This window comes from Trachemys scripta, chromosome 1 (assembly GCF_013100865.1).
Source record: "Trachemys scripta elegans isolate TJP31775 chromosome 1, CAS_Tse_1.0, whole genome shotgun sequence".
NCBI classification, from domain to species: domain Eukaryota; kingdom Metazoa; phylum Chordata; order Testudines; family Emydidae; genus Trachemys; species Trachemys scripta.
In genome coordinates, this window is record NC_048298.1 from 103,510,140 (window position 1) to 103,522,834 (window position 12,695).

General features: G+C 45.9%; 1 protein-coding gene across 1 annotated transcript in view; it reads left to right on the forward strand.

Moving 5' to 3' along the window:
• The first annotated feature begins 1,808 nt into the window (after positions 1-1,808).
• The window catches only part of FAM180A (family with sequence similarity 180 member A), a 33,056-nt gene continuing 22,169 nt past the window's right edge, over positions 1,809-12,695 (forward strand). The window contains exon 1 of the mRNA XM_034779870.1: positions 1,809-2,045. Within this exon, the coding sequence (XP_034635761.1) occupies positions 1,970-2,045 (76 nt within the window). The 5' untranslated portion in view covers positions 1,809-1,969. The remainder of the gene's footprint in view (positions 2,046-12,695) is intronic.

Below are 12,695 nucleotides of genomic sequence, written 5' to 3' on the forward strand. Positions count from 1 at the left end.
CAAATCACCTGGCCGCTGATCACGTGCAGCCAGACATCAGGGCGGTTAGAAGAGCACAACAGGGCGTGCTGTGCATCAGAGAAGCTTTGAAAACCAGTTTCATGACTGGCCAGGCTACGGTGTGAAAGTTCTGTTTGTTTCTCCTTGATAAAAACCCGCCCCCTTGGTTCACTCTACTTCCCTGTAAGCCAACCACCCCTCCCCTTGATCTCCGCTTGCAGAGGCAATAAAGTCATTGTTGTTTCAAATTCATGCATTCTTTATTAATTCGTCACACAAATGGGGGGATAACTGCCAAGGTAGCCCGGGAGGGGTGGACGAGGAGCGAAGCACAGGGGTGAGGTAGTTGTAACTACCTGCAACTAACAAGAGAGTGTAAGAATACATGTGTTACAGTCAGTTATTCTCTGCTTTACTTTACATCTTCCATCTCCTTGGCATGGAAATTACTCCCTTGTAGTCACATAGCATTAGGTGAGTGTAACTACATCTGGGAAAGTCTGCATCTAGGAAAATTCAAGTCTATTGGAATAGAATTTACATCACCGTAAGCAACACGACTGAATTTGCCCCATTGTTGTTTTCCCCCACCTCGCCCCCCCTTTTCCTTTACAAACAGTTCTAACAGTTTTGCTTGAATTTGGTGCTTGGGCTAGTGAAGGAATTGTAGCCTTGGCTAGAGCATGGTATATGAGAAACCAGGGCTGTGAAGGTTTCCTCTGTGCAGTCCTCCCATGGACATCACTCCTGATTTGAAGTATCCTCTGCTGTTCCTTGGCCCTTCCCTGTAACTCTGCTAACGTATATAATCTGAGCTGGATTCTCTTCTTGTGTATGCCAATTTTACCCCAGTGTGACTCCACTCACTTAATTGAAGTTGCTCCTGGCTTACATACATGTAAGTGAGAGATGAATTAGAGCCACCGTCTATCTCTGTGTCCATCATGGGTTTCTAGGCACTAAATAGAAAATTGAGAAGCAAATGAATATTTTCATCACGCATTGATCATCTCTTAGTATCCACATCCCACTACTTCTTCCCTGTGTCCTGATATGTAACAACCCCCTGACATTTCAACCCTGTGTGCTCTCAGTGAACCTCAGTCTTTGACCTGAAGGGTGGTGGACCACCCTACAACTCTGATAGTATACCTCATTTTTCTTTACCTGTATACCCCCAGCTGTTTCCATTCTGGGTCTCTCCTAAGTAGAATCTTTCAGTGATGCCAGATTTGAGTGTATTTTGTTATGTGGACCAGCATCATCAAGGAGGTAACTATCAAATACCTTTTCACTTCATGAATGGTGACTCCTTTAGACACTTTCCACCCAATGTAGTAGGTGCTGTACAAACACAGAACAAAAAGATGGTCTCGGTCTCAAATTGCTCACACTCTAAGTATTTTATTTTAGTGTTCTCTATAAATGAGCGATGGCCGTGAATCACAGTGGTAAAAAGTTCGTCCAGTGAATATGCCTCACTCTCTCTGTATTATGCATCCAAGGAATGCAGCAGACATCACCACAGAGCTGGCTTGTAGCTGAGCTACATGTTAGCATATGCCCATGCGCATAGCAGGAAAAAAACGTACAGAACAACCATTTAATAGTGTTCTTTCATAAAGTTGCTCCTGTCTGTTTATTTGACATTTAAAAAAAATGGCCCTTCTAACAAATGGAACTTGAATACAAAAATGTAATGACATTTATTCTCACAGCTGCCAGCAAACTCACATGCATCATGAGTCATTCCAGATGTGGATAAAAACGAAGTGTGCCTATGAAAGCAAGTTCGCTGATCCCTGGGAGAGTTGGTTTAAGGGAAGAGCTGCTACATTGACTTCAATAGCACTCAAGAGAACAGACAGGTTCTTCCTTTGGGGTGGGGAGGTAATCGTCTCTTCCTGAAAAGGAAGCAAGGAAACAAATAGCTAATATACAGATATAGAGAGAGATTTTAAAGTAAAGGATGCACTGGAAGACTTTGCTACTGCTGCTTTTCTATTATAATGCTCACGCCACTGTGAGCCCGAGGTGGAACAGAGGTAAGATTTAAATATTACAAACAAAAACTATTTATAAGACAACTCTGAAATTGCAGAATGGCTTTGACATTATGATTTTTTTTTTCATTTGTCACTCTCAGCTCTTGAATTTTTTCCCATTCACAGCAGGTTAATTAAAAAACAAATCTTCTCACTTTCTTTCTTCTTCCCCCTCCTATTAAAATAAAATTAGAGGCAGCTTTTTCATGACATGAAATCCAGAAGAAAAACCTTGGCAGTCACAAGGGGCATAATTCTATCTTCCCTCCTGGGCAGGTGTTAGGGGTTTAAAAGAAGTAGCTACATAGGGCAAAAATTAAAATACCTGCAGGATACAGGACACCTAAGTAATAGGAACTCTGAGTCTGGGGGACTAGCAGGTTTCATATACAGAAAGCTGTCAGTATGAAGCTACATGGCATTACCTATGTATATTTATACTTTTTTTTCAGTGACTTACAAAGTAAGTGTGTGTCCAGCCAATTCAGGAATTACCTTATGTGGCCCCATCCAGTATCTTTACTCATGTTTTTTTTTTAACTTTCTCTTTTTCTTTATTCTCTCCACTGGAATTTGGCTGTGGTTCTGCGACTGCTTTGGTAGCACTGTCTGGAATGGGGACAGGAAACACCTCCTAACAGAATTCTTTGGGACTGAACCTAAACCCACAGACTTTTCAAAGGAACTTTGGCACCAATGAAGTACAAGTTAAATTTATTATTCAGCCCACCCGCCCCCTCCTCCTTCTGTGGGCTTGATTCCTTTCTAACTGAGTCTGTGCTTTATAACAAGAGTTGGATTTTTGAAGGGGCATCAGTGAGTGAAGTTGGATGAGACTTTAACGCTTCTCTAGGAGGCAGTATTGCCTAGTGGCTAGCACACTGGGCTAAGACTCAGAAGACCTGGGCTCTATTCCCAGCTCTGTCACTGGCTGCGGGGCATTGAGCAAGTCTCTTCAGCTTTCTGTCTTAGTTTCCCCATCAGTAAAACGGGGATAGTGATACTGGCATCCTTTGTAAAAAGTGCTTAGAGATCTACCAATGAACAGCACTGAATAAGGCATTACCTCATCTCTGTGTCACTCTGATAAGGGGATAAAAAGGAAATAAGAATTATGTATTGCTTTGAAATAAATCCTACCTCTGGGTGGATCAGGGCATCTTGTCAGGACCAATGTCTTTGAAGTAGAGAGGACAAAAATTACTACTATACGTTTAATGCCCTTTGTTTTTATTGATTCAATTACTTTAATTTATGGAATTCATGTAATTACTGAAGTCCAAGGATCATGAACAAAATGTGGAGGGGAAAAAGAAGAGGGCCCCATTCTCCCTCTAGTAGCTTTTAGAGAGTGGTAATGCTGAGAGTTTTAATTCCATTTTCTGGCACATTTTTGGGGTGAGCATAAGGGTGGCACTGCCTGGTGAGCCCTACAGAAAAGAGGTAGGAAATCCAACTCCCACCTGCTGGTGTAGGGGTATCAGCTGGAGGCAAGGGGCTTCAATGGGGATAACCCCTGACTCTTCACTGGCACCTGGCCCTCTCAGCTTCATGGCAGCTGCTGGAGCTGTTTCCATGCGCTCTTGCTACCATAGCTGCCCCAGGAATTCCTGCCCCCGCCCCCCATGAAATACCAACATGGCAGCCCCTCTCTTAGTGGAAACCTGAGACTAGAGTGTTGAGCTTTACATCTTACCCTAAAGGTCAACAGACTTGGGCTCTGTCAGAGCAGTGGGGGAAGCCAGTTTCAGTCAGGGGCCTTCCATTGAAAATAACCTGTCCTCAGTCCTAGATGGTCAAACCTGGAGACTGATAGCTTGAGCACCATCAGCTCTTAAGCTCAACTGCCATGACTGTGAATAAGAGGGGGTGGGATGGAGAGTGGGGGAGGAGCTATCTCAGATGGCCAGGACCCGAACCATTCAGCAAAGCCAACAACCTGTATGGCATCTGGAAGTGAACAGAATGATGGAATATGTTCTTTGGGGTTCATACCTCTTCACAAAGAAGCAGGCACCTTCCAGCATCTCCTGTAGCTTTCTAGTAGTCATCCAGGGTGCCCCATGGTGGAGCCCATTACACAATCCAGTCTCAAAGGGACAAAGGCATGAATGACAGTAGCAAGATCATGAAGTGAGAGAAATATTTGCAACCAGATGTAGACAGGGGAGGAAAAAGCCCCCTTGGCCACCAATCTCTGTGTGAGTCTAGGAGCATCTGGGAGTCCATATGAAAACATATTTGTATCAATAATGAAGACAGGACACATCATTAGCATACACTCAGAATCCTTCCCTCAACCCACAAGCATCCCCTCCGTCTTTTCTGAGCAAAACCTCAGCCAGCTAACTCTCATCCAAGTCCTGATCTAGACTTGGCACTGGGAATGCAAAGGCAGCACAGCATCTGGATCTGATGAAAACCTAGAGCTGCATATCATCTGCATACTGACCGGTAGCACAAATTGTTTAAAGCAAACACTCCCTCACAAAACAAAAAGTCTCTCATTAGTTAATAGTTGGCCTTCACAGTAAAGATGAGCATTGGAGGTTTGGGTAAAATGGTACCTGGATCAGAATCCCACTGTCAAGGATTTGGCCTGTCTCTGCTCCAAGATAGCAATGGGCTATGATGAGAGACATTTAGTTAAATCTCTGAACTTTGAGAGCTCGTATAAATGGAACCTAGGGTCTGAATCACACTGTAACAGAGCTGGGCCTTAGGTGCATGTGTACATCCAAATGAACCTGTTACAGCCTCTAAGCTCTTTAAAACAGGGTGCTGTAGTCACAAGCACATGGCTAGGAGTGAGCACATGACCTGCAGGAACCCAAATCTAAATCTTTCTGCCCCTGCAACAGGAGAGACTTAGAGAAGCTGTAGGGTGGGTCTCTCCATAGTAGACAGGAATGGCTACCAAAGGGAGATAGCATCTCCTCTCCCCTCCCAGCTGTGGTGGAAGCTGGGTAAGCCTTGGGAGGTTAGTACTCAGTAGCTTGAATGTATTTGCTCTTGTTTTTGAGCGCTTGTTTGAAAATAAAGCCAGACCAGAGGAAAGGGTCTTGGACTGAATGGTGGTTGGGAGCTTTATTCTACTTCCCCCTCGTGATGAGTTAGATCACTGGTTGGTGTGCACTATTCTTAGCCTGGGCTTTGCCAAAATTAAAAAGAAAAAAAGGCAAACATACATCTTTCTTTCTTCTTGCTCAACCCTATTCTACAGTAATGTTTGTAGTGCCATATGGAATATCACACCCACTCTGTCTCATGTACCTGCCCATATCCAAATGTGAGATGTATCAGGAGGTAGCCATGTTAGTCTGTATCCACAAAAACAACATGGAGTCTGGTGGCACCTTAAAGACTAACAGATTTATTTGGGCATAAGCTTTCATGGGTAAAAAACTTCACTTCTTCAGATGCATGGAGTGAAAATTACAGATGCAGGCATTATATAATGACACATGGAGAGCAGGGAGTTACCTCACAAGTGGAGAACCAGTGTTGACAGGCCAATTCTATCAGGGTGGATGTCGTCCACTCCCAATAGTAGATGAGGAGGTGTCAATTCCAGGAGAGGCAAAGCTGCTTTTGTAATGAGCCAGCCACTCCCAGTCTCTATTCAAACCCAAATTAATGGTGTTAAATTTGCAATTGAATTTTAGTTCTGCTGTTTCTCTTTAAAGTCTGTTTCAGAAGTTATTTTTGTTCAAGAATAGTTACTTTTAAATCTGTTATAGACTGTCCAGGGAGATTGAAGTGTTCATCTACTGGCTTTTGTATGTTACCATTCCTGATGTCCGATTTGTGTCCATTTATTCTTTTACGTAGGGACTCTGGTTTGGCCAATGTACATAGCAGAGGGGCATTGCTGGCACATGATGGCATATATCACATTAGTAGACGTGCAGGTGAATGAGCCCCTGATGGTGTGGCTCATGTGGTTGGGTCCTCTGATGGTGTCGCTAGAGTAGATATGGGGACAGAGTAGGCAACGAGGTTAGCTACAGGGATAGGTTCCTGGGTTGGTGTTTCTGTGGTGTGGTGTGTAGTTGCTAGTGAGTATTTGCTTCAGGTTGGGGGGTTGTCTGTAAGCGAGGACTGGCCTGCCTCCTAAGGTTTGTGAGAGTGAGGAATCATTTTCCAGGATAGGTTGTAGATCGTTGATAATGCACTGGAGAGGTTTAGCTGGGGGCTGTACGTGATGGCCAGTGGTGTTCTGTTGTTTTCCTTGTTGGGCCTGTCCTGTATTAGGTGATTTCTGGATACCTGTCTCTCTCTGTCAATCTGTTTCCTCACTTCCCCAAGTGGGTATTGTAGTTTTAAGAATGCTTGATAAAGATCTTGTAGGTGTTTGTCTCTGTCTGAGGGATCGGAGCAAATTCGGTTGTAGACAATGGATCGTGTGATGTGTCCCGGATGGAAGCTGGAGGCATGTAGGTAAGTATAGCGGTCAGTAGGTTTCCGGTATAGGGTGGTGTTTATGTGACTGTCACTTATTTGCACTGTAGTGTCCAGGAAGTGGATCTCTTGTGTGGACTGGTCCAGGCTGAGGTTGATGGTGGGGTGGAAATTGTTGAAATCCAGGTGGAATTCTTCAAGGGCCTCCTTTCCATGGGTGCATATGATGAAGATGTCATCAATGTAGCGCAAGTAGAGGAGGGGCACTAGGGGATGATAGCTGAGGAAGCGTTGTTCTAAGTCAGCCATAAAAATGTTGGCATACTGTGGGGCCATGCGGGTACCCATAGCAATGCCACTGACTTGAAGGTATAAGTTGTCCCGAAATCTGAAGTGGTTGTGGGTGAGGACAAAGTCACCAAGCTCAGCCATCAGGCGTGCTGTGGCCTCATCAGAGATACTGTTCCTGACAGCTTGTAGTCCATCCTCATGTGGAATATTGGTGTAAAGTGCTTCTACATCCATGGTGGCCAGCATGGTATTTTCAGGAAGATCACCAATGGATTGTAGTTTCCTCAGGAAGTCGGTGGTGTCTCAAAGATAGCTGGGAGTGCTGGTAGCATAGGGTCTGAGGAGAAAGTACAAATAGCCAGATAATCCTGCTGTAAGAATGCCAATGCCTGAGATGATGGGGCGTCCAGTGTTTCCAGGTTTATGGATCTTGGGTAGCAGATAGAATACCCCTGATCGGGGCTCTGGGGGTGTGTTCATGTAGATTTGTTCCCGTGCTATAGCAGGGAGTTTCCTTAGCAGATGGTGTAGTTTCTTTTGGTATTCCTCAGTGGGATCAGAGGATAGTGGCCTGTAGAATGTGGTGTTGGAGAATTGCCTGGCAGCCTCCTGTTCATAATCTGACCTGTTCATTATGACCACAGCACCTCCTTTGTCAGCCCCTTTGATTATAATGTCTGAGTTGTTTTTGAGGCTGTGGATGGCATTGCGTTCTGTATGGCTGAGGTTAAACTTATGGGGCAAGTGATGCTGTTTGTTCACAATTTCAGCCTGTGCACATCTGCGGAAACACTCTATGTAGAGGTCCAGTCTGTCATTTTGAGCATCAGGAGGAGTCCACGCAGAGTTCTTCTTCTTGTAGTGTTGGTAGGAGGGTTTCTGTGGGTCAGTGCACTGTTCAGTGGTGTGTTGAAAATATTCCTTGAGTCGGAGATGACGAAAGTAGGCTTCCAGATCACTGCAGAACTGTATCATGTTCATGGGGATGGTGAGGCAGAAAGAGAGTCCCTGAGATAGGACAGACCCTTCAGCCGGGCTAAGTGTGTGGTTGGATAGATTAACAATATTGTTAGGTGAGCTGAGGGTATCACTGTTGTAGCCCCCTATGAGATGGGGACATCTTACAATGCAGGACAAAGATTGACTAGGAGCAACATTCAGAACAGCTCAGTGAGGAGCTTGAATGGAGATGAGGCACATTTCTTTTACACATCTGAAGTTTTCTATAGCCTTAATTCCACTGCTTGGCATTCTGCTTTCACTAATTTACTCTGAGAAACAGCAAGATAATAACAGATCTTTTGCAGCAAATGTAATTTTGGATCCATAATGAGTGATTCCCCAGCCTCCCTGTAATAAGGTACAAATAAGAGGGGTGATTATTACAGAAGAGCTTGAACCAAAACTCTAGAGCTGCACAGATGTGCAAAGTGGCCAACTTCCAGTAACTACAGAAACCATGGGCCAAATTCTGTTTTTTTCCCCATAAACCAGTATAAATCTGAATTAACTCCATTGACTTCAATGTAGCTGAGAGCAAAATTTAGCTCATTATCTGTATTCTTGGAATTGCTTGGTTTTATAGTAGAAACCCTAAAGCCAGGCTTGTTTGCACATTTCAATTCACTTTGTTATATATTATTAGCTTTCAGAGCTTCCTGATCAGAATCAAATACCACACAGCCAATGAAGTATGTTTGTAGTGTGGTTCTCTGGGTGGTGAAGATGCAATATGATTCCTCAGTGGTGAGCTTCCTTGGACAGTGAGGAAGCAATTGTGTCTGTAATTTCACCCACCATTGAAGGCTGGGGGAAGGAGGAATGGAAAATGTAAGGTTGGAAGAAGGTCAAGGTTTTCTCATTTGGTCCATACACATTGCTATAAATCTCTCCTCCCATTCTCTGCAAAAGTGGATCATCTATAATTTCATAAAGCTATGGATGTATTTATTCCCTGGATACATTTCCCGTGTTTGCCACTGGGGAGAAAGGATGCCCGTCTACCTTGATTTCCCCAGAACAGTCCTAATTCTTAGGTTGCCTACCCCTGCACTAGATGAAACACTTTCAGAAGTGGTGTGCTGAGTCTTCATTTATTCACTTTAATTTAAGGTTTCGCGTGCCGGTAATACATGTTAACGTTTTTTAGAAGGTGTCTCTCTCTAAGTGTATATTATATAACTAAACTATTGTTGTATGTAAAGTAAACAAGGTTTTCAAAATGTTTAAGAAGCTTCATTTAAAATTAAATTAAAATTCTGATCTTACGCCGCCAGCCTGCTCAGCCCGCTTCCAGCCTGGGGTTCTGTTCACCTAGGCCTGTAGCAGGCTGAGCGGGGCCTGTGGCCAGGACACCGTCTGGTAAGGGGCCGGCAGCTGGGACCCCAGACCTGGGGCGGAGGTGTTCAGGGGTCAGGGAAGAAAGTGCAGGGCAAAAGGCTGTGTGTGTGTGTGTGGGGGGGGGGGGGGGCAGGGCAAAGGGCAGTGGGGATGTGGGGGGTTCAGGGCAGAAGGCCGGGCGTGTTGGGGGATTCAGGGGTCAGGGCAGAGGGGTGTGAGGGAGTTCAGGGGTCAGGGCAGAAGGCTGGTGGGTGTGGGGGTGCAGGGCAGAAGGCTGGGATGCTCGGCTCATGGCAGGGGGCTGGGAGGGATATGCCCTGTTCCACCCCCTTCCCCAAGGCCCATCCCTACCTCTCTCTGCCTGCTTTATGGAGCAGCAAGCACGCTGCGCTCGGCTCTGCTCCGCTTCGCTTCGCTCCCCCTTCCCCTTCAAGGGCCATCGCCGGCAGGGAGAGGGAGGGGGAGGGAGAGAAGGAGAAGGGGCCGAAATGCACCATGCTGTGGGAAGAAACGGGGGAGGGAGGAAGCTTGGCTGCCGCAGGACCAACCTTCTGCCTCCTGCCCCCACAGGGGAGAGCAGTGGGCGGGAGGGCTGAGTGGGGCAGGGGGCTGGGACCTCCCCCCACCGCTCTCCCCTGATGGGGCAGGAGGCAGAAGCTTGGTCCTGCGGCAGCCAAACTTCCCTCCTCCCCCGCTTCTTCCCCCAGTGTGGCGCTTTCCGGCCCCTCTGCCCCTCCTCCTCCTCCTCTTCCTCTCACCGGGCAGACAGCGTGCCACTCAAAATCGGCTCGCATGCCATGTTTGGCACGCGTTCCGTAGGTTGCCGACTCCTGATAGTGTTCTGGCAATATAGGTATTGAACCTGAGTGAACCATTGTTCAAGTCACTACCATTTCTATTTACATGCTGCTGCCTATAGTGCTGCCACAACTGCAGAAAACTGGTTGCTTTCTGGAGCCAAGTGGGAGAGGGACGTGTGTCCATGCCCAACCAGTCATTTCACACTCGAGGTAGGGTTTAATTCTTCATCTGATCCATGACCAGAGGACCATGCCAGGTCCATGGTGGTCCTGCCACATGCACTGTCTATGTATTCCATCCTGGCAAGGGAACAAGGTGACTCACCAAAACTTTTTATATTACTCTCCTCTTTCCCGCCCTGCTCCATATTGCAAATTAAACCTTGCCCACCTCCTTTCTGCAGCAGCCTCTAGGATTCCCTGCTGACAGTAATACTCATCACTTCTGGCTTGGATGGCGCAAGCAAAGGGAATCGCTTGAATACCGCATGTAATTACCACACAAATGGACACAAACACCCAGTAGCCCCACGTGTACTGGGTCATGGTTTTGGCTTGTACAGAACACGATGATGATTGTAAAGGTCTGGCCCAAGAAGGAAAACAAATTACACCAGTTCATCTTGGAACAAGAGCTTTTTAAATGCAGTGTCCTTTTCACTTGCTCTGATTTCCATAGAGTATTTATTATCTGATTCATAAAAAAGATATATACAACTATGAAGAATTTGAAATATTATGAAACTTGGCCAATTTTCTATGCTCGTATGTAAAATTTGCTCCTTCTTACACAGTAAAGCAGTGTTTCCCAAACTTGGGACGCCGCTTGTTTAGGGAAAGCCCCTGGCGGTTCGGGCTGATTTGTTTACCTGCCATATATGCAGGTTCGGCCGATCACGGCTCCCACTGGCCGCAGTTCACTGCTCCAGGCCAATGGGAGCTGCTGGAAGTGGCGGCCAGTAAGTCCCTCGGCCCACGCCGCTTCCTGCAGCCACCATTGGCCTGGAGCAGCGAACAGCGGCCAGTGGGAGCCGCGATCGGCCGAACCTGCAGACGCGGCAGGTAAACAAATGGGCCCAGCCCGCCAGGGGCTTTCCCTGAACAAGCGGCAGCCCTGGTTTGAGAACCACTGGGCTAGTGGCTACAACATTGGACTGTGATTCAGGAGACCTGGATTCTACTCCCAGCTCTACCACTGGGCTGATGGGTGACTTTGGGCAAGTCACCTCACCTCTCTGTGGCTCAGTTTTCCCATCTGTAAAATGAGAATATTGATTCTTTTTCTCCTTTGAAAAGTGCTTTGAAATGTACCGATGAAAAGTGCTATATAAGAGCAAGTTTTTAAAATTTGATGTCATACAAACAGTGCCTCTACAAATACTTAATAGACTCAAATAATAGACTTGCAGATAGACAAATAAAGAATAAATTTTAAAATAAAAAATGACCAAAAGGGGAGAGAGTGAGTATAGAAAAGAAAAATAATGGGGTGGGGAAGGTAGGGAATGTATTTTCAGATGGGCTCCGAAAACGGAGTGAGGGTTGCTGAGGTAAAGATCTACAAGGAGGCTGTCCCACATGGCAGATGGTTCAGAGGAGAAGGCTCTTGCACCAGCAGTGGTGAGAATGTGAGTTTGTAAAGAAAGAAGACTATTGCAGAGGGAGCAGGCAAGGGACTAGAGAGATCCTGAGGTAGGATAGAGCAAGCCCAGACAAGGTTAAAAAGGGGCCAGATCCTGATCCCCATTCAGGCTGCTTTGAATCACCAAGCAGCAGAAAGTATTGGAAAGCCAGTGGACTTAATCCTTGGAGAGTTTTACCTACACAGGAAATCTCCTAGTGGTGTAGAACTGGCATAGCAGCTCTATACCAAACCCCATCTCAGCATGTTGCTGGCTCTGAAACAGCAGGGCCATGGGCAGCCAGATTTAAGTCAGAGAAGCCTTTGTTCCAGAAAGGTGGTAAAGGCTGCTTAAAAAAGAAAGCGAGTTGAGCATTCAGTGCAAGCTTGTTGCAGATGAATCAGATAATAACCATCAGCCTGGCATAAATAGATGGGACACCACTGCTAGAGACAGGCCAGCACTAAAACCCTGGAGCTACACACACAAACTTTAGGAGTGTTTTGGTCTGGGTCTGAAATTTGTGGATCAGTCTAATTTCTTGTTTAAAGTTCCATTTACTGAGTGCAAACCCAGCCTCACTGAAGTGAATGGGACTTTTGCCAGTGATTTCAATGAAGCCAAGATTTAACCCATTATCTGTTACTCCATGTCCCATAGTAGGTGAGAATGATCAAAGACTTCCAGCACATGCATGAGGAATTGCTGGGAATTTGCTAAAGGTGTCTTGATCAGAAGTGGCTTTAGCACTTTTGAATGCCACATGTGTAGGGTATATGGGTATCAGAAGGTAGTAGGGAAAGGAAGAATTGTTCCATGGAATCACAGAATAAAGGAAGGAATGTTTTCCCACTCAGCACTGAGTATACAGACCAGTGTTACCTGCCGACCTGCTTTGTGGAGAGGGGCACAGGCCAAAGTCCAAAATGGTAAACTTCCATACAGGTTTCTTCCTCCCATCAAAAGGAAAGGCAGGAGCATTGGGCACACTTTCCGCCCACCTTTCTCCATCCATTTCCCCTTCCCACCACTCTAAGGTAATAATAACTAATCATACTTTGTATTTATATATTGGTATAACAGCTGTTCCTTGGAGAGATCCTCCCCATGGGTATTCTGCCTTTCTGGCGGTTGTGTATCTGCTGGATCTGAGACATGGTCCTTTGAACCAGCCTCAGTCTGTTACATAACATGGG